General features: G+C 46.9%; 1 protein-coding gene across 1 annotated transcript in view; it reads left to right on the forward strand.

Annotated features, from left to right (window-relative positions):
* The window catches only part of LOC147123749 (sperm flagella and cilia-associated protein 1-like), a 180049-nt gene that overhangs the window by 119068 nt on the left and 39338 nt on the right, over positions 1-21643 (forward strand). The window contains exons 4-5 of the mRNA XM_085975655.1: positions 1775-1814; positions 20386-20473. Of these exons, the coding sequence (XP_085831781.1) occupies positions 1775-1814; positions 20386-20473 (128 nt within the window). The remainder of the gene's footprint in view (positions 1-1774; positions 1815-20385; positions 20474-21643) is intronic.

Consider the following 21643-nt stretch of genomic DNA (forward strand, 5'->3'; position numbering starts at 1 on the left):
GTGTGTTCCTCGAAACATTTTTTACTTTTTATGTTGCGATGATTTTAGCCTGTTCATGCACAGGTGAAAGGGCAACAGCACCTAATGTTTAGGCAAGCACTTTTTGATGTAGAGCATCTGTTAATTATCTGCAAATTCAAGCTGTTTCACTTCTTATTGGACTCCACACTATAGGAAGGATATTGAAGCTTTAGAGAGGGTACAATGCATATTCACTGGGATACTGCTGTGAAGAAATATAAATACAAAGAAAGACTTGGAAAAATTGGGTCTTTTTTCAGTGGAACAATGTAGATTTATGAGGAAATATAATAGGTGTTTAAAACGATGAAAGCATGGGACAGGGGTAGAAAGAAGCAGACTTTTCCCAGTAGTCGAAATGTCAAGGATATGGGGACATAGATAAAAGATTACGGGGGTGAAATTGGGTGCATTTGCACCTCCCGCTAGCGCCCCCAGGGAGATCGTGACGTCATCGCCGTGCACATCGCATCAGACCCGAAATTGACTTCTGCCCCCTGCAGCAGCGCCGGTCGAAAACATCGACAGCTGCAGGAGGCGTGCATTGGGCGGCCGGCCGCTTTTGGGGCAATGATTAAAGGCGAGTTGGCTGAGGTAAGTTTAAAAAAAACTTACCTTTCTTGTTCCGCTTTTTTTCGCGGGTTCCTGCCCACAATCGATCAGCACTCTGCTTGAGTGCCAGGCTGATCGCGCGGGGTTGCGGCTGCCTTGATGGTCCAGGTAGGTCATTTTTCTATCGCAGAGCTTGCAGCGATTTAAGGGAGGGAAGGAGCCTTTGAATGCGGCAGCGCTGCACGGCCCAGTGTGCAGCGCTGCTGATGTCTCCGCTCCGCCCATTGCCGATTGCGCTCCAAGAAGAAAGTGGAACGTTTGATTTAGCTTAATTTAACGCTCCACTTTCTTCTTGGAGCACAAAGCCGAATTTTTTAAAAAGTTTAAAGGAAGTTACAGCATGGAAGGAGGCCATTTTGGCCCATCGTGTCTGCGCCGGCCAACAAAGAGCTATCCAGCTATCCAGTTTAGAGACATTAGTTTTCCAGACTTTTAAAATTTAGCGCCCCAAATGGGGCTATAATGAATTTCTCCTCCTAAATGTAAGAGATTTAGAGAAGAGGGCAGGAGAAACTTCTACAGACAGCTGTGAGGCTGTGGAATTCGCTTCCAGGGTTAGTGGTTGAGGCATTAATTGACAACATTCAAGATTAGATTGAAAAGGTGGATAAAGGAAAAGGAGTTGAAGGGTTATGGGAACAGGGTGGGTAAATGTGATTGAACTATATATTCACATGGACTGGTTGGGCTGAATGGCCTGTTTCCATGTTGTAACTTCTATGTACCAGGTTGCACCATTCTATTTTGAAATTCAGTGGTTATCTTGTGCTCATTTCCAAACCAAGTTTGGATTGTGTTGAATTAACATGTAAATACAGCATCTATTTAAAAAAAACTAAGCAAGGGCTTTGAAGTCACAGCACGGGATCGTACGAACCTGCCCACCTGGCCTCCTGTGTTGTATGATTCTATGATATGCCATTTCAGCGAAGTCAATATCCCACAGTGGTGGAGAAAGTAACTTGGGTTGAAGATGTTACACTTTGTTATGCCAGTATCCTGCAGCGTAATTTCAAAGCTGAGATTGAAACATATCAAACCATCACTGGATTCCAACGTCAATCTCCTCTTTGTTTTAACACAGGTTACGTTGCTGAAAGAAGCATTTCCAATAATCTTTTTGCCGTATTGTTTTTCATAGGACCTTGAGTATTATAGCACAGCACTGGAACAAGACTTGGGTAAGAGCTTATTTAAAATGTGAAATAGATATGTGGCTAAAATCTCTGATTTCGCTGTCATTTTGCAAAAATGTTCACTCACTTGGAGCAAAATGGTGCTTAGTATCATATGAATGTTTGTGCTAGTTTTCCAGTGCTTGCAGTGCTGCACGTTTCGTAGCCTTCTTACTGTAAAAGTTAATTCAAGGAGGGCAGGGCACTATTGCACAGAAAATGGCTTTCAGTGTAAGGTACTCCCATGTGAACTCTCTCCTTAAAAATGTTTACATTTTTCAGAGACATGGTTAACGTCATTGAGCTACACTGCCATTATTCCACAGAAACTTGGCACCACCTTCTGTAGCACTGTGCCACATACATCAGAAGGTCATAGTTTGAATCCCCAAGCTGTGTTGAGGTAGCTAATCTCGCCATGGTTTCTTTTAGAAACAATAAAATGCCATTTGACCTAACAAGCCTGCCCCTTTTTCAGATTTCAGATCGTAGTAGAATCCAGAGAAGGACTGGCAGTCACTGTACACCTGCAACGAAACGTGGATTAATAAACCTTTCCGTTCCTAAATCTCAAACTTTTTTTTATTCGTTCCTGGGATGTGGGCGTCGCTGGCAAGACCAGCATTTATTGCCCATCACTAACTGCCCTTGAGAAGGTGGTAGGTGAGCCGTTTCTTAAACCGCTGCAGTCCGTGTGGTGAAGGTGCTCCCACAGTGCTGCTAGGGAGGGAGTTCCAGGATTTTGACCCAGCGGCGATGAAGGATCGGCCGATATATTTCCAAGTCAGGATGGTGTGTGACTTGGAGGTGGTGGTGTTCCCATGCACCTGCTACCCTTGTCCTTCTAGGTGGTAGAGGTTGCGGGTTTGGGAGGTGCTGTCGAAGAAGCCTTGGTGAGATTAGCTACCTCAACACAGCCTGGGGATTCAAACTAAGACCTTCTGATGTATGTGGCACAGTGCTACAGAAGGTGGTGACTTTAATCACCAGCTCATCGGGGAAACTTGCTCCGAATCCTAACCAGCAGTTTTGTTAGCTCCGAAGTATAGGCAAAGATTACTGAATGGTGTCAGTAATAGTATCTGCATAATTAGATCATCTTGATTCAATACCAAAAGGAAATATTTGCAGAGCTATGAGGAAAGTGTAAGTAAGTGAAAGTATTTGGAGAGCTCTTTCAAGGAGCTGGCACAGGCATGATGGCCCGAATGACCTCCTTCTGTGCTGTATGATTCAATGAATATTGTAGAGTTTAAAATATATATAAATCTGTATCTCTCTTTTGCACCAACCTCCTTTTTCATTCCTATTAATTGCCACTTTCCTCTCCTGTCTCTGTTTATTTCTCTCCAGTCCACCAGCTTCACTCAGTTACATAAGAACATAAGAAATAGGAGCAGGAGTAGGCCATTCGGCCCCTCGAACCTGCTCCGCCATTCAATAAGATCATGGCTGATCTGGTCTTGGCCTCAACTCCACTTTCCTGCCCACTCCCCATAACCCTTGACTCTCTTATCGTTCAAAAGTCTGTCTATCTCCACCTTAAATATATTCAGTGACCCAGCCTCCACAGCTCTCTGGGGAAGAGAATTCGAAAGAGTCACGACCCTGAGAGAAGAAATTCCTCCTCATCTCCGTTTTAAATGGGCGACCCTTTATTCTGAATCTATGCCTCCTAGTTCCATATTTCCCCACGGGGGGAAACATTCTCTCTGCATCTACCCTGTCAAGCCCCCTCAGAATTCTATGCGTTTCAATAAGATTACCTCTCATTCTTCTAAACTCCAATGAGTATAGGCCCAACCTGCTCAACCTTTCCTCATAAGACAACCCCTTCATCTCAGGAATCAACCTAGTGAAACTTCTCTGAACTTCCTCCAATGCAAGTACAGGTAGACTATCCTTTATCCGAAAACCTCGGGACCAGCCGTGTTTCAGTTTTCGGAAAATTTCGGATTTCAGAAGGTATTTTATAAGACTGGGAAATTTGTCGGGGGTGGGGGTCGGCGGGGGGTCGGGGGTGGGGGTTGGCGGGGGGTCGGGGGTGGGGGTCGGCGGGGGTCGGGGTCGGCGGGGGTCGGGGTCGGCGGGGGGGTCGGGGGTGGGGGTCGGCGGGGGGGGTCGGCGGGGGTCGGGGTCGGCGGGGGGGTCGGCGGGGGGTCGGGGGCGGGGGTCGGCGGCGGCGGGGGGTCGGGGGTGGGGGTCGGTGGGGGTCGGGGTCGTGCGCACGACTTACGCTGAACGAAAAAACCTTCGGTTTTCAGAGGATTTCGGTTTTCGGAAGTGCAGATAAAGGATACACTATCCCTTATCCGAAAGGGTGGGGGTCGGGGGGGGAGAAAAGAATATCGGACAGGCCGCTGCAGCTATCGGATGGGCCACTGTATTGTTGGGTTCACTCTCCCGGTATACCTCCTTCACACTGCCCGGCTCGGCCTGCAATCTCCTACCCAGGAGGGAACTCAGTGACCCTCTGCCCTCCTCAGCGTAAGTCGTGCGCCACTCTGGTCATGTCGTGCGCACGACTTACGCTGAACGAAAAAACTTTCGGTTTTTAGAGGGTTTCGGTTTTCGGAAGTTCGGATAAAGGATAGTCTACCTGTATATCCTTCCTTAAATAAGGAGACCAAAACTGTACACAGTACTCCAGATGTGGTCTCACCAGCACCCTGTACAGTTGTAGCAAGACTTCCCTACTTTTATACTCCATCCCCCTTGCAATAAAGGACAACATTCCATTTGCCTTCCTAATTACTTGCTGTACCTGCAAGTTAACCTTTTGTGTTTCATGTACAAGGACCCCCAGATCCCTCTGTTCGGCAGCATTTTGTAGTCTCTCTCCATTTAAATAATAATTTGCTTTTTTATTTTTCTTATCAAAGTGGATAACCTCGCATTTTCCCACATTATACTCAATCTGCCAAATTGTTGGCTACTCACTTAAACTATCTATATCCCTTTGCAGATTCTTTGTGTTCTCTTCACAACTTGCTTTCCTACCTATCTTTGTATCATCAGCAAATTTGGCTACATTACACTCGGTCCCTTCATCCAAGTCATTAATATAGATTGTAAATAGCTGAGCCCCCAGCACTGATCCCTGTGGCACCCCACTAGTTACAGTTTGCCAACCTGAAAATGATCCATTTATCCTGACTCTCTGGGCGCGATCTTGCCAGCCCTGGGGAGGCGGATATGGAGGCTGGACTGCCGGGAAAATGGCAGAATTTGGGGGCGGGTTCCCAACCCGCCCCCAACCCACCTCCATGCCATCATCCCAGGAGGCGGGTAGCCATCCCGCGCCAAGTCCCGTCTCCTTGGAGGTGGGAAGGGATTAAAGCCTATTAACTGCCTGTTAACAGGTAGTTAACAGGCAGAAAATAGGATTATCCCCTTTTTGCCCTCACAAGTGCGGGCTTCCCGAAGGCTCCAAAACCCACCAATCAGCGAGGCGAGTAGTGGGTCTGCGGGGTTGGGGGTGTGCGAAAGTGTGCTATGAAGGTAAGTGTTGGGTGCAAGAGTGGAGAGGTGAGTATCTGAGGTAAGTGCAAAGTGTTAGTAAAAGTGTACTTACCTTTGTTTCTTCCTGCAGGCTTCAGTCGGTGGGTATGCGGAGAGTCTCGCACCTCCGCGTTAGAGATGACAGATGGCCATTGCATTCTCCAATGCAACAACCATCTCATTTCTGCAAAAGAAAGAGGTTTGATGAGGTCTTGAATTCAAGACCTCATCAAACTACGGAGAATGTCACTGTTTGACAGCTTCACAGAGCTATCAAATGATGACAATTCATCTGTCAAAAGTTTTCGACAGATGAAACATCATACATTGACGTTCTCTGCAATCGGCTTTCCCTTAATTGGCCTGCTAAACCCGCTGGGCGGACTTAACAAGGTTAATCAAGGGAAAATAGCGTGGGTTGACCAGAAGTTGATGGAAGCGGGACTGAAACCCGACAAGTGGAAGTCCTGCCTCCAAAAGCTCCACATTGGCAAAATCACCCCCTCTGTTTCCTGTTAGTTAGCCAATCCTCTATCCATGCTAATATATTACCCCCAACCCCATGTGCAGTAACCTTTTATGTAGCACCTTATCGAATGCCTTCTGGAAATCCAAATAAACTACATCTACTGGTTCCCCTTTATCCACCCTGCTCGTTACATCCTCAAAGAACTCTAGCAAATTTGTCAAACATGATTTCCCTTTCATAAAACCATGCTGTCTCTGCTTGACTGTATTATGATTTTCTAAATGTCCTGCTACTACTTCCTTAATAATGGACTCTAGCATTTTCTGAATAACAGATGTTAGACTAACTGATCTATAGTTTCCTGCTTTCTGTCTCCCTCCTTTCTTGAATAGTGGTGTTATATTTACGGTTTTCCAATCCTCTGGGACCTCTCCAGAATCCAGGGAATTTTGGTAGATTACAACCAATGCATCCACTATCTCTGCAGCCACTTCTTTTAAGACCCTAGGATGCAGGCCATCAGGTCCAGGAGACTTGTCCACCTTTAGTCCCATTAGTTTGCCTAGTACTTTTTCTCTAGTGATAGTGATTGTTTTAAGTTCCTCCCTCCCTATAGCCCCTTGATTATCTATTATTACTGGGATGCTTTTAGTGTCTTCTACCGTGAAGACCGATACAAAATATTTGTTCAAAGTCTCTGCCATTTCCCTGTTTCCCATTATTAATTCCCCAGCCTCATCCTCTAAGGGACCAACGTTTACTTTAGTTACTCTCTTCCTTTTTATATACCTGTAGAAGCTCTTACTGTCTGTTTTTATATTTCTTGCTAGTTTACTCTCATAATCTATCTTCTCTCTCTATTAATTTTTTAGTTGTCCTTTGCTGGTTTCTAAAAAATTCCCAATCCTCTGGCCAACCATTAATCTTTGCATCATTGTATGACTTTGTTTTTAATTTGATACCACCCTTAACTTCCTTAGTTCGCCCCGGAAGGTTCATTCTTATCTTAGAGTCTTTCTTTCTCACTGGAATATATCTTTGCTGAGAGTTATGAAATATCTCTTTAAATATCTGCCACTGCTTATCTACCATCTTACCCTTTAATCTATTTTCCCAGTCCACTTTAGCCAACTCTGTCTTCATACCTTTGTAATTGTCTTTATTTAAGTTCAGGACACTAGTTTGAGACCCAAGTTTCTCACCCTCAAACTGAATTTGAAATTCTAACATGCTATGATCACTCTTTCCTAGGGGATCCTTTACTATGAGATCATTAATTAATCCTGTCTCATTACACATTACCAGATCTAAAATAGCCTGCTCCCTGGTTGGTTCCACAACCTATTGTTCTAAGAAACCATCCCGAATACACTCTATGAACTCTTCCTCAAGGCAACATTTGCCAATTTGATTTGTCCAATCTATATGAAGATTAAAATCGCCCATGATTATTGCAGTACCTTTCTTACAAGCCTTCATTATTTCTTGATTTATACTCTGTCCTACAGTGTAGCTACTGTTAGGGAACCTATAGACTCCTCCCACCAGTGACTTCTTTCCCTTATTATTTCTTATCTCCACCCAAACTGACTCTACATCTTGATCTTCTGAGCCAATATCATTTCTCACTACTGCACTGATCTCATCCTTTATTAACAGAGCTACCTTTTCCTTTCTGTCTGTCCTTCTGAATTCTTCCTACCAAAATTAATTTCACACTGGAGCGCAAAACGGGCCAGGGCCAACCAAGCGCATGCACAGAATGACACAAAAATGTTTGTGCAGATAATTACTTTGTTTTTCAAATCACTTTTTTTTTAAATTTGCATACAGCAAGACTGAAATTCCTGTTATTGTGGTTGGTGTCACCCCAGCCCATCCCAAGGTGTTGCACAGTTAGCCAAGAAGAAGTAATTAACACAGAAGCAAAATACTGCAGATGATCACTGCCGCACTGATCTCATCCCTTATTAACAGAGCTACCCCACCTCCTTTTCCTTTCTGCCTATCCTTCCGAAATGTCAAATACCCCTGAATATTCAGTTCCCAGCCTTGGTCACCTTGCAACCACGTCTCTGTAATGGCTATCAGATCATACCGATTTAGTTCTATTTGTGTTGTCAACTCATCTATCTTGTTACGAATGCTGCATGCATTCAGATAAAGAGCTTTTAATTTTGTCTTTTTACCATCTTTCCCTATTCTGACTCTACTTTCTCATGCACCCTTATGTTTATACCCTCTATCCCTTCCTGTCACACTCTGGTTATCATTACCCCTATCACTACCCTTCACTATTGCCTTCTCCTTTCTCTTAGACTTTTTAAATTTCCCCTCACCTGAACCCTCCCCCCCTCCACTATTTAGTTGGAAGCAGTCCCCGTTTTAAGTCAGAATGTTGTAGGTTCAAGCCCCAGTTCACAAAATGAACCCCTCAGGATAAACACTCTGATCCCATATTCCCAGTGGGGACCCATGATCACAGGGAGCACGGGTTAGAGAACCGGCACTATAGTGTTGTAGTTCTACCTCTGTCCAAGCTCCCCACTGGAACTCATGGAATCTAGAATTTTACCCTATAATCTAGGTTGACATTCCACTGCAGCACTGAGGGAGTACTGCATTACATAAGAATTAGGAGCAGGAGTAGGCCATTTGGCGCCTCGAGCCTGCTCCGCCATTCAATAAGATCTTCTACCTCAACTCCACTTTCCTGCATTATCCCCATATCCCTTGATTCCCTGAATATCCAAAAATGTATCGATCTCTGTCTTGAATATACTCAATGACTGAGCCTCCACAGCCCTCTGAGGTAGAGAATTCCAAAGATTCACCACCCTCTGAGTGAAGAAGTTTCTCCTCTTCTCAGTCCTAAATGGCCGACCCCTTATTCTGAGACTGTGACCCCTGGATCTAGACTCCCCAGCCTGGGGAAACATGCTCCCTGCATCTACCCTGTCAAGCCCTGTAAGAATTTTGTATGTTTCAATGAGATCACCTCTCATTCTTCTAAACTCTAGAGAATATAGGCCTAGTCAACGCAATCTCTCCTCATAGGCATTGTTCGAAATGTTCTCCTTCAGATGAGCTACTAAGCAGAGGCCTGTCTGCCTAGTCTTGTGGTTCAGATAGGTTGTAAAGGTACCCAGGCATTATTCAAAGAACAAGGAGGCTCAAATGTATTGCACCAGGTCATTTCAGGCAACCATGGGGGAATCTCTGTAATATCAGCAAGTTATGCATCAGGTGATGGGTGCACTTTTCAGGCGAACTGGGGAATTCATCTCGTTTAGCATCATAGCAAGGGAGTAGCGAGTTAGGGATTTCCACCTTTACAGGGTTTTCAATGTTTACAAAGGTCCAGGGTGCAGTAGATGGCACCCATGTTGCTTTGCAAGCTCCTATATTCAAACCTATCAACTCCTTCAACAGGGAGAGCTTCCACTCCCTGAATGTACAGATTGTGGGACAGAATGCAAAGAATCCTGCATGTCAATATGGGAGATGCAGGAAGTTGTGATGAACATAGAAACAGGAGTAGGCCATTCAACACCTCGAGCCTGTTCCACCATTCAACTATGTCTTGGATAGAAACATAGAAAAATAGGAGCAGGAGTAGGCCATTTAGCCCTTCGAGCCTGCTCCGCCCTTCAATATGATCATGGCTGATCCTCTATCTCAATACCATATTCCCACTCTCTCCCCATACCCCTTGATGCCTTTTGTGTCTAGAAATCTATCTGTCTCCTTCTTAAATATATTCAATGACTTGGCCTCCACACGCTTCTGTGGTAGAGAATTCCACAGGTTCACCACCCTCTGAGTGAAGAAATTTCTCCTCATCTCAGTCCTAAATGTCCTACCCCATATCCTGAGATGGTGACCCCTCATTCTAGACCCCCCAGCCAGGGGAAACATCCTCCCTGCATCCAGTCTGTCTAGCCCTGTCAGAATTTTATACGTTTCAATGAGATCCCCCTCTCATCCTTCTAAACTCTAGTGAATACAGGCCTAGTTGACCCAATATCTCCTCATACGACAGTCCTGCCATCCCAGGAATTAGTCTGGTGAACCTTCGCTGCACTCCCTCTATGACAAGTATATCCTTTCTTACGCAAGGAGACCAAAACTGCACACAGTGCTCCAGGTGTGGTCTCACCAAGGCCCTGTATAACTGTAGTAAGGCATCGTTGCTCCTGTACTCAAATCCTCTTACAATGAAGGCTAACATACCATTTGCCTTCCTAACTGCTTGCTGCACCTGCATGTTTGATTTCAGTGATTGGTGTAAAAGGTCCCTCTGTACATCAACAACTCCAGGAGGCAGCCACGCCCCTTCGATTAAATACTTTACAATTGACACGTGGTCAGGGACAGGAGGGTGTGACTGCGATGAGGCAGGTACGGGGATCCAGGAGGTAGTATTGCAGGAGCCTCAGTCCCTGCACTTGTCCAATAGATTCGAGGTTCTTGCAACTCTTGTGGACAAGTGGGGAGGACGAGCAAACTGACCACGGCACCATGGTACAGGAAGCCGTTCAAGTGGGGGGAGTAAAAAGAAAGGTGGTTGTAGTAGGTGACAGCATAGTTAGGGGGACAGACACTGTTCTCTGCAGACAGGAGCGTGAGTCCCGAAGGCTATGTTGTCTACCCGGTGCCAGGGCAAAGGACATCTCCTCCGGGCTAGAAAAGAACTTGGAGTGGGAGGGGGAGGATCCAGTTGTCGTGGTCCACGTAGGTACCAACAACATAAGTAGGACAAAGAAAGAGGTTCTGCTGAGAGAGTTTGAGCAGCTAGGGGCTAAATTAAAAAGCAGAACCACAAAGGCCATAATCTCTCGATTATTACCGGAGCCACGAGCAAATTGGCATAGGGTCAATAGGATCAGGGAGATGAATGTGTGGCTCAAAGATTGGTGTGGGAGAAGGGGGTTTCAACTCGTGGAGCACTGGCACCAGTACTGGGGAAAGAGAGAGCTGTTCCGTTGGGACGGAATACACCTAAACCTTGCTGGGACCAGAGTTCCAGCGAATCGAGTAACTAGGGAGGTAGATAGGGCTTTAAACTAAATAAGGGAGGTGAGGGAGGGTCCCGGTAGAGAGAAATCTAGAATGCTAAAGAGAAAAGACAAGGAAGCAGTGCAGGAAAGGGATTGGGGTAAGGATAACCAGATTGTGTCAGGAAGAGACACAGCATACAAACAAAGGAGTGCACTAAGAAATAGGGTCCAGGTAAGAAAAAATGGTAATAAGACAAATAGGGCCATAGTACAAAAAAATCTTAAGATGTCTAAAAATGTTAAAAAGACAAATCTAAAGGCACTGTATCTGAATGCACGAAGCATTCGTAATAAGGTAGACAAATTAACAGCACAAATAGATGTAAACGGATACGATATAATAGCGATTACAGAGACATGGCTGCAGGGTGACCAAGACTGGGAGCGCAATATCCAAGGATATTCGATATTTAGGAAGGATATGCAAAAAGGAAAAGGAGGTGGGGTGGCCTTGTTAGTAAAGGATGAAATCAGAACAATAGTGAGAAAGGATATTGGCTCAGAAAATCAAGATGTAGAATCAGTCTGGGTGAAGCTAAGAAGCACCAAGGGGCAGAAAACATTGGTGGGAGTTGTCTATAGGCCTCCAAACAGTAGTGGTAATGTAGGGGATGGCATCAAACAGGAAATTATAGATGCATGTAACAAGGGTACTACAGTAATCATGGGTGACTTTAATCTACATATAGAGTGGCCAAACCAAATTAGCAATAATATTGTGGAGGATGAATTCCTGGAGTGTGTACGAGATTTTTTTTAGACCAGTACGTTGAGGCACTAACTAGGGAACAGGCTATCCTAGATTGGGTATTGTGCAATGAGAAGGGGTTATTAATAATCTTATTGTGCAGGGTCCTTTAGGGAAGAGTGACCATAACAGAATAGAATTCTTCATTAAGATGGAAAGTGAAAATGTCCAATCTGAAACTAGGGTCCTAAATCTAAATAAAGGAAACTACAAAGGTATGAGGAGTGAGTTGGCTATGATAGATTGGGAAGTGTCATTAAAAGGCATGATGGTAGATAGGCAATGGCTAACATTTAAGGAACGAATGCATGAGTTGCAACAGTTACACATTCCTTTCTGGCACAAAAACACAAAAGGAAAAGCGGCCCAACCATGGCTAACAAAAGAAATTAAGGCTACTATTGGATCCAAAGTGGAGTGATATAAAGATGCCATAAAAAGTAGCAAGTCTGAGGATTGGGAGCAGTTTAGAGTTCAGCAAAAAAGGACCAACAGATTGATTAAGAGGGGAAAAATAGAGTATGAGCGTAAACTTGCAAGGAACATAAAAGCGGACTGTAAAAGCTGCTACAAGTATGTAAAAAGAAAAAGATTAGTGAAGATTGGTGCTTCTTAGCTCCACCCAGACTGATTCTACATCTTGATTTTCTGAGCCAATACCTTTTCTCACTATTGCTCTGATTGGATCCTTTACTAACAACGCCACGCCACCTCCTTTTCCTTTTCGCCTGTCCTTCCTAAATATCGAATATCATTGGATATTCAGCTCCCAGCCTTGGTCACCCTGCAGCCATGTCTCCGTAATCGCAATTATATCGTATCCGTTTACATCTATTTGCGCTGTTAATTCATCTACCTTATTACGAACGCTTCGTGCTTTCAGATACAGTGCCTTTAGATTTGTCTTTTTAACATTTTTAGACTTCTGAACATTTTTTTGTGCTATGGCCCTATTTGTCTTATTACCATTTTTTCTTACCCGGACCCTATTTGTTAGTGCACTCCTTTGTTTGTACACTGTGTCTCTTCCTGACACAATCTGGTTATCCTTACCCCAATCCCTTTCCTGCACTGCTTCCTTGTCTTTTCTCTTTAGCATTCTAGATTTCTCTCCACCGGGACCCTCCCCCCACCCTCCCCTTATTTAGTTTAAAGCCCTATCTACCTCCCTAGTTATTGATCTGTACTTCAACTCCATTTAGTGGCCTTTGAACCATATCCCTTAATACCCTTACCTAACAAAAATCTGTCGATCGCAGTCTTGAAAATCTCAATTGGCACAGCATCCACAGCCTTTTTGGGCTAGAGAATTTCAGATTTCCACTACCCTTCGTGTGAAAAAGGGCTTCCTGATCTCACTCCTGAATAGCTAAGCTCCAGTTTAAGATTGTGCCCTCTTGTTCTGGATTCCCTCACTAGAGGATATTACCTCTCTGTATATACCCTATTGAATCATTTTATCATTTTAAAACACCTCAATTATATCTGCCCTCATCCTTCTAAACTGAAGGGAATACAAGCCAAGTTTATTCAACCTGTGTGGTAAACCACCTTTATCGTTACACTATAGTTATCACTGTTGTATTGTTATCACCGTTATCACTGTTGTATCACGATACGAGGTCGCCTCTTGTCGCGCTGTTATACCTGGGCTGACCACCTCCGACTCCGCCCATGGCTCCACCTACCTGCCCAGGTATAAAGGTAGTCGACTGGCTGGTATTCCTCCTTGTTGGACCCGATCACCCACGAGGGTGGGCTCTGTTATTCAGTCAATAAAAACCTTTAGTTACGTTCCTAACTCGTCGCTTTTTATTGGACGAATTGATAGGTATATCAATTTTATTGACTAAATTTTAAAGATGTCTACTACTGGCCAGCCAGAAGCCCTCCCAGAAGCACAGCCACACCAGCCGGCTTGGCTGCAAGCCCTCAAACCACCGTACCTGGATCTAAACCCACAGGCAGCAAACGCAGCCCTCAACTTCAAACACTGGCTGGACTGCTTCGAATCCTACCTGGAAGAATCCGGCGCCCCGCAGAGATCCAAACTAAGACTTCTGAACGCCCAAGCGAGCCCGAGAGTATACGCACTCATCCAGGACACGACTACGTACGAGGCCGCTATCAACCTACTGAAACAGCAGTACCGCAGCCCGGTAAATTACATGTACACCAGGCACCTCCTAAGATCCCGCCCGCAACAGCCAGGAGAGTCTGTAGCTGAATTTTTACGGGCGCTAAGAGCACTCGGCAGGAACTGTGACTTTAAAGCGGTGACGGCTGTTGAAAATACGGAAGATAATATCCGCGATGCCTTTGTGAAAGGCCTACGGTCCGACTACTCACGGCAAAGACTGCTTGAAGCTAAAGACCTCGACCTGGACAAAGCTGAAGCCCTCGCTCTCTCCCTGGAGGTGGCCCATCAGGACCAGGAGGCGTTTTCCAGGTACTGCTCGCGACCCTGGGACTCGGGCCCGACCCCTACCGCAATACCCTTCGCAGCGCCGCCCCCGGGACCTACCTCAGCGTCGGCGTCCCGGACCCGACCGGGCCCGCCACCCCCGGTACCGGCTCCGACATCGGGCACCCGCGATCGGGCCGCCGGCTGCTTCTTTTGCGGCCAGGAGAAGCACCCGAGGTCGCGCTGCCCAGCCAGGAACTCTACCTGCACAACCTGCAGGAAGAAAGGCCACTTCTCTAAGGCCTGCAGGAGCGGATCTTCAGAGGCCAGCAGTGCCTCATGCGAACTGTGGGGGCGGCCATCTTCTTTCACGGCAACTGAGGCCAGTATCCCCACACGTGAGTCATGGGGGCGGCCATCTTTGATCAAGGCAACCGACCCCAATAGTGCCTCATGTGAGTTATGGGGGCAGCCATCTTCTCCGCCATTTTGTCCTACCTCGTGGGAGACGCCATTTTACCCACCACGCCCGACTGCCACCGGGCCCCCGGACCCGACGACCGCCTCGCCCGCAGACGACAACGACTCGCTTACCTACACGCTAGCCTCCGTCACTCTGGATCAAGCCCGCCCACACCACCTGTCCAAGTCGATGATGGACATCAAAGTAAACGGCCACGCCACGACCTGCCTGTTCGACAGCGGAAGCACGGAGAGCTTCATCCACCCAGACACGGTGAGCCACTACTCCCTCCCTGTCCTGCCAACGCGCAACCGAATCTCGATGGCATCGAGGTCCCACGCCACGGACATTAGCGGCTACTGTGCTGTGACCTTGTCGGTTAAGGGTACAGAGTATAAAAACTTTAAACTCCTCGTCCTCCCCCAGCTCTGCGCTGCCGTCCTACTAGGGCTGGACTTCCAATCCCACCTCCAAAGTGTAACCCTAGCATACGGTGGACCCCTCCCCCCACTCACAGTCGACAACCAGCGAAGGTTAAACCGCCCACCGCGTAACACCTGCAGCCTATCCACCCTCAAGGTGCCGCCACCTTCCCTGTTCGCTAACCTCACCCCCGACTGCAAACCCGTCGCTACCAAGAGCAGGCGGTACAGCGCTGGGGACAGAGCTTTCATTAGCTCTGAGGTGCAGCGTCTCCTGAAGGAGGGCATCATCGAGGGGAGCAACAGCCCCTGGCGTGCCCAGGTCGTGGTCGTTAAGACCGGCGATAAAAATCGCCTGGTCATCGACTACAGCCAGACCATAAACAGATACACCCAGCTGGACGCATACCCCCTTCCCCGCATATCTGACATGGTCAATCAGATTGCACAATACCGCGTATTCTCGACCATCGACCTTAAGTCGGCCTACCACCAACTCCCTATCCACCCCGAGGACCGCCAGTACACCGCCTTCGAGGCGAATGGGCGCCTATACCACTTCCTTAGGGTCCCCTTCGGTGTCACCAACGGGGTCTCGGTCTTCCAAAGGGAGATGGACCGGATGGTTGACCAGAACGGACTGCAGGCCCCATTCCCCTACCTAGATAACGTCACCATCTGCGGCCGCGACCGGCAGGACCACGACGTGAATCTGGAGAAATTCCTCCGTACAGCCCAACGGCTGAACCTCACCTACAATAAGGAGAAATGTGTGTTTAACACCTCGCGCCTTGCCATCCTTGGCTGTGTAGTAGAGAACGGACTCATCGGCCCCGACCCCGAAAGAATGCGCCCCCTCATGGAGCTACCCCTCCCCCACTGCCCTAAGGCACTTAAGAGAACCCTGGGGCTCTTCGCCTACTATGCCCAATGGGTGCCCAATTATGCGGACAAAGCCAGACCCCTCATGAAGTCCACATCCTTCCCCCTTACGGAGGAAGCGTGCGCAGCCTTCTCCCTCATTAAGGGAGACATTGCCAAGGCCACTATGCACGCAGTGGATGAGTCCATCCCCTTCCAAGTCGAGAGCGATGCATCCGACTTCGCCCTAGCCGCCACCCTTAACCAGGAGGGGAGACCGGTGGCCTTCTTCTCAAGGACCCTACAGGGCCCTGAGATCCGACACTCGTCGGTCGAGAAGGAGGCCCAGGCGATTGTGGAGGCGGTACGACGCTGGAGGCACTACCTGGCAGGCAAACGATTTACCCTCCTTACCGACCAACGTTCGGTCGCTTTTATGTTTAATAACAAGCTGAGGGGCAAAATCAAGAATGACAAGATCTTGAGGTGGAGAATCGAGCTCTCCACCTACGATTATGATATCTTGTACCGGCCAGGTAAGCTGAACGAACCCCCCGATGCTCTGTCACGAATTACATGCGCCAGCGCGCAAAGTGATAGACTTCAGACCCTCCACAACGACCTCTGCCACCCCGGGGTCACCAGACTTTACCACTTCATTAAGGCCCGCAACCTGCCCTACTCCATCGAGGAGGTCAGGACCATAACCAGGAACTGCCAGACCTGCGCCGAGTGCAAACCGCACTTCTTTAGGCCGGACAGAGCAAGCCTGATCAAGGCCACCCGCCCCTTCGAGCGCCTGAGCATCGACTTTAAGGGGCCCCTCCCGTCCTCTGACCGTAATGTGTACTTCCTCAACATTGTTGATGAGTACTCCCGTTTCCCCTTTGCCTTCCCCTGCCCAGACATGACCAGTACCACGGTCATTAAATGCCTGAACGACCTCTTCGCCTTGTTCGGGTTCCCAAACTATATACATAGTGACCGGGGCTCCTCTTTCATGAGCGAGGAACTCCGTCAGTTCCTACTAGCGAGAGGTATTGCAGCAAGTAGGACCACCAGCTACAACCCCCGAGGGAACGGCCAGGTGGAAAGAGAGAACGCGACGGTATGGAAGGCCGTCCTCTTAGCCTTAAAGTCTAAGGGCCTCCCAACCTCCCGCTGGCAGGAAGTCCTCCCGACAGCGCTGCACTCCATCCGGTCACTACTTTGCACTGCCGTTAACGCCACCCCCCATGAACGAATGTTTGTTTTCCCCAGGAAGTCGACTACGGGAACCACTCTACCAACCTGGCTGACCTCTCCGGGGCCCGTCTTGCTGTGAAAGCACGTGAGGGCCCATAAAACAGACCCCCTGGTCGAGAGGGTGAACCTCCTGCACGCCAACCCCCAGTACGCCTACGTGGCTTACCCAGACGGGCGGGAGGACACTGTCTCCTTACGAGACCTCGCACCCTCGGGCACTCCGGAGACACCACCTTTACCCCCCCCCACCACCCCCCCAATTCCAGCCCAGGTAGACGGCATGCCGGAACCCCACGAGCCTTCGCCGACCACGCAGACACCAGCACTAACACCGGATAATGCAGCACCGCCGCTGCGACGATCGGAGAGGCTTACGAGGCCTCCGGACAGACTGACATACCAGAACTGGTAGTACACTTCACCCCGCCGGACTCAAATCTAAACAAGGGGTGAATGTGGTAAACCACCTTTATCGTTACACTATAGTTATCACTGTTGTATTGTTATCACCGTTATCACTGTTGTATCACGATACGAGGTCGCCTCTTGTCGCGCTGTTATACCTGGGCTGACCACCTCCGACTCCGCCCATGGCTCCACCTACCTGCCCAGGTATAAAGGTAGTCGACTGGCTGGTATTCCTCCTTGTTGGACCCGATCACCCACGAGGGTGGGCTCTGTTATTTAGTCAATAAAAACCTTTAGTTACGTTCCTAACTCGTCGCTTTTTATTGGACGAATTGATAGGTATATCAACCTGTCCTCATAATTTAATCCTTTTAGCCCGGGTATCATTCTGGTGAATCTGGGCTGTACCACCTTCGAGGTCAGTGTATCCTTCCTGAGGTGCGGTGCCAGAAAACTGAATGCAGATGGGATGTGGCCAAGGCTCTATACAACTGAAGCATAATTTGCTCCCCTTTGTATTCCAGCCCACTTGAGGTAAAGGCCAAATTTCTATTAGCCTTTTTGTACCTTTGCACTAACTTTTAGTGATTTGCCTGGACACCCTGCTCCACAGTTCCTAGTCTCTCACCATTACAATTTACCTTTCTTGGATCCAATGTGGATGACCACACATTAAATCCATCTGCCACAGTTTTGCCCAATCACTCAATCTATCTATGACCCTTTGTAACTTCCTGCTCCCATGTACACAACTTACTGTGCCTCCTAACTTAGTATCATCTGCAAACTTGGATATAGAACTTTCTATTCCTTCATCCAAATCATTGATAAAAACATAAGAACATAAGAAATAGGAGCAGGAGTGGGTCATTCGGCCCTTCAAGCCTGCTCCGCCATTCAATAAGATCATGGCTGATCTTCTACCTCATCTCCACTTTCCTGCACTATTTCCATATCCCTTGATTCCCTTAATATTCAAAAATCTATCGATTGCTGATGTATATGGTGGAAATCTGAGGCCCCTTATCTGAGTGACCTAAGCAGCAGCAGAGGAATGCTACAATGCAATAGGTGCCTCTACCAGAGTGGTCATCAAGAAGGACCATCGGGGTCTTAAAGGGACTGTTGCAAGGAAGAGCAGAGCACAACTGATCGCTGAAGTCTTCTCTTCTGTTTAACATAGTCAACCTTTGTCACCAGTGCCTTAACTCCTCCCTCACCATCAAGTAAAGGACTAAACCTTCAACCTAGTGTCCATTTTAGAAGATTACAACACATCAGACTTCTTTCCCCCTATATGATAATCACCTGATTGAATAAGTCAGCACCAAGTAAGTGCACCTTTTCCTATATGACTCCAACCTCCATGAGTGTGATGGAACACTCTCCTGGATGAGTGCAGCTCCTACAACACTCAAGAAGCTCGACACCATCCAGGACAAAGCAGTCCGCTTGATCGGCCGGCACCCCATCCACCACCTTAAACATTCACTCCCTTCACCACCGGCACACCGTGGCTGCAGTGTGTGCCATCTACAAGATGCACTGCAGGCTCCGTGAAGGGCTATTTGTGCAGCTTTTAATTTGTGAGGGTGAAGAGTGTGCTGGTGCTCATGGAAGAAAAGGGAGAGTGACTAATATGTGAATGTTCCCTGGTTAGATCATTGACCTTCTCGGGGAACTAGCTTGCAGTCCGGTGAGTGAGAGAGGTTGCACGTGGTGCCTTTGTCACCACTCTTCACACGGCAAGAGGGACAATTTTTTTGGAGTTGTCTTCCCATGGGCACCCTGCAGTCTGGTTCTCCCCTGCCCTATTTCATTGAAGAGGGTTTACAGGTCCAATTGGTTCCTTGGCAGACATTCTTGATATGTGGCACAAAACGCACTCATGAAACATCCAATCAAGCTACCTGACAATGAACTTGTAGTGTATGTAACCTGTACCACCTTAAGAGGATACCTTAAGGTGATGGACTACTTTTTGATGGCTCCTGTACATTGTAGTACCGGTGGTGACCACACCGGTATATAAACCCGGCGGAGCAAAGTGTATCTCAGTTCAGCCCTGACCCTCAATCACTAAAGACCTGTTTACTTACTTCTGTAGTCTGTGTCCTGTTATTCAGTATAACTGCATTTGAAAACACAGACTCAACAGAACTGAGTAAGGCAAGCACTTTTACTGTTCCTCCACCTTGCTGCTGCAATTGTCAGTCCAAACTGGCTTTTAAAGTCGGCACTCTAATTTCCAAGCACATTAATCCCATTTTACACGGGATTTGCACCAGTGACTCCTCCAATGAATATGCAAATATATTTCGACATCTTCTGATGATTGAATCTGGCTTGGTTGTGAATTCCTCCATGGTAGATAAGACTGCTGATGTTCGCTGTTGAGGCTCACACCTGAAGAATGACTGAGACAAGCCAGAAACTGGCATGATCACTGGGACTTTAAATCCAAAATTGGGTAGCAAACTGCGCTACATGTCATAAGTGTAAACAATCAAGGGATTTGTCACCGTTTTGCATTGCGACAAATCACATGCCCTCAGAATGATCAGGTGGGTGAGATGCCAGATAACTGCCAGCACCACCTGCCATAGCTCAGTGCCTTCAGGAGAGAACATTGAAAAAAGTTGTAACCTGATGTAAAAGAATACAAGTCTACATCATTGTTCCCTCTAATTTTTTTTGTGCGCCGTCCCTTTAACTGGCTGTGCGGCCCATTCAAATTTTCGCGCATGCGTGGTTTCTCTCGTATAAAAGCAGGTGTGGGACCTCCAGACCACTGTGCGGTAGCGCCGCTTAGTGGGATTGTTGGACTACGTGTATGACTATAGTTACAGTTTATCTCTCTTTTTCATTTCCTCACTATAAATCTCCTTCTACCTCTTACTCGTTGCTTCTGTGTAATTCCAAGACAGCTTGATTGAAAGCTGCTCTTGAAAACCTGCCATTATATTGACATTTCTTTTTCTTTCATTTCACACAAGGTCAGTTTCTGGCATCACCACGGTCAAAGGGTTATGCAACAGGGAACCATCACTGTATTCAACTACAAGCTGACCACCCAGCATTAAGGTACTGTCAATTCATAATACTGTGAATGGATAACTGTGAATTTATAATATTAAAACAAAAAATGCTGTTTTTATTTTAGATTTCCAGCATCTGCAGTATTTTGCTTTTGTACTGTGAATTTATAATTGACTTAGATAAAGGTATATTCAAGTTTGCTGACGACACCAAGTTAGAGGGCACAGTAAGTGTAGACAGGAGCAGAAAGTTGCAAAGGGACATTGATAGATTAAGTGAGTGGGCAAAACTGTGGCAGAAGGAGTTCAGTGTGGGGAAGTGTGAGGTCATCCACTTTGGATCTAAGAAAGATAGACCAGAGTATTTTCTAAATGGCGAGACACTAGGAACTGAGGCTGAGCGGAGAGATTTAGGGGCCCAAGTACAGAAATCACTCAAGGCGAAAGGACAGGTGCAAAAAATAATTTAAACGGCTAATGGATTGTTGGCCTTTATCCCAAGCGAGCTGGAATATAAAGGAGTGGAATCTAAGTTATATAAAGCTCTGGTTAAACCACATCGGGAGTACTGCATTCAGATCTGGGTACCGCACCTCAGGAAGGATACCGGGGCTAAAAGGGTTAAATTATGAATACAGGTTGCATAGACTAGACTGATATTCATTAAGCATAGAAGATTAAGGGGTGATCACATTGAGGTGTTTAAGATGATTCAAGGAGTTGATAGGGTGAATAGAGAGAAACTATTTCCTGTGGTGGAGGGAGTCCAAATCAAGGGGACCTTAAAATTAGAGCTAGGCCGTTGAGGGGTGATGTCAAGAAGCACTTCTTCATAAAAAGGATAGTGGAAATCTGGAAAGTTGTTGAGTTCAATTTAAAATTTTAAACCTGAGATTGATAGCTTTTTGATAGGCAAGGGTATTAAGGGTTACGGAACCAAGGCGGGTAAATGGAGTTAAGTTACAGATCAGCCATGATCTAATTGAATGATGGAACAGGCTTGAGGGGCTGAATGACCTACTCCTGTTGCTATGTTCCTAATTCAAGCAACCCATTCCCATAGGATTATACAGATTTCTTCCACGCAGCAAGAAAGATATTTTCAGGACACAAAGATGCTTCCAGGAGTCGGCGAGAATCGGCGGTAGATTTTTTTTTTTGACTTTGCGAAATGCAGGTCAATTGTTGAGTGGGACAGAGGGAAAAAAAAGATTAT

Source organism: Somniosus microcephalus, chromosome 2 (assembly GCF_052327205.1).
Source record: "Somniosus microcephalus isolate GS21.2 chromosome 2, FLI_Smic_1.0, whole genome shotgun sequence".
NCBI lineage: Eukaryota > Metazoa > Chordata > Chondrichthyes > Squaliformes > Somniosidae > Somniosus > Somniosus microcephalus.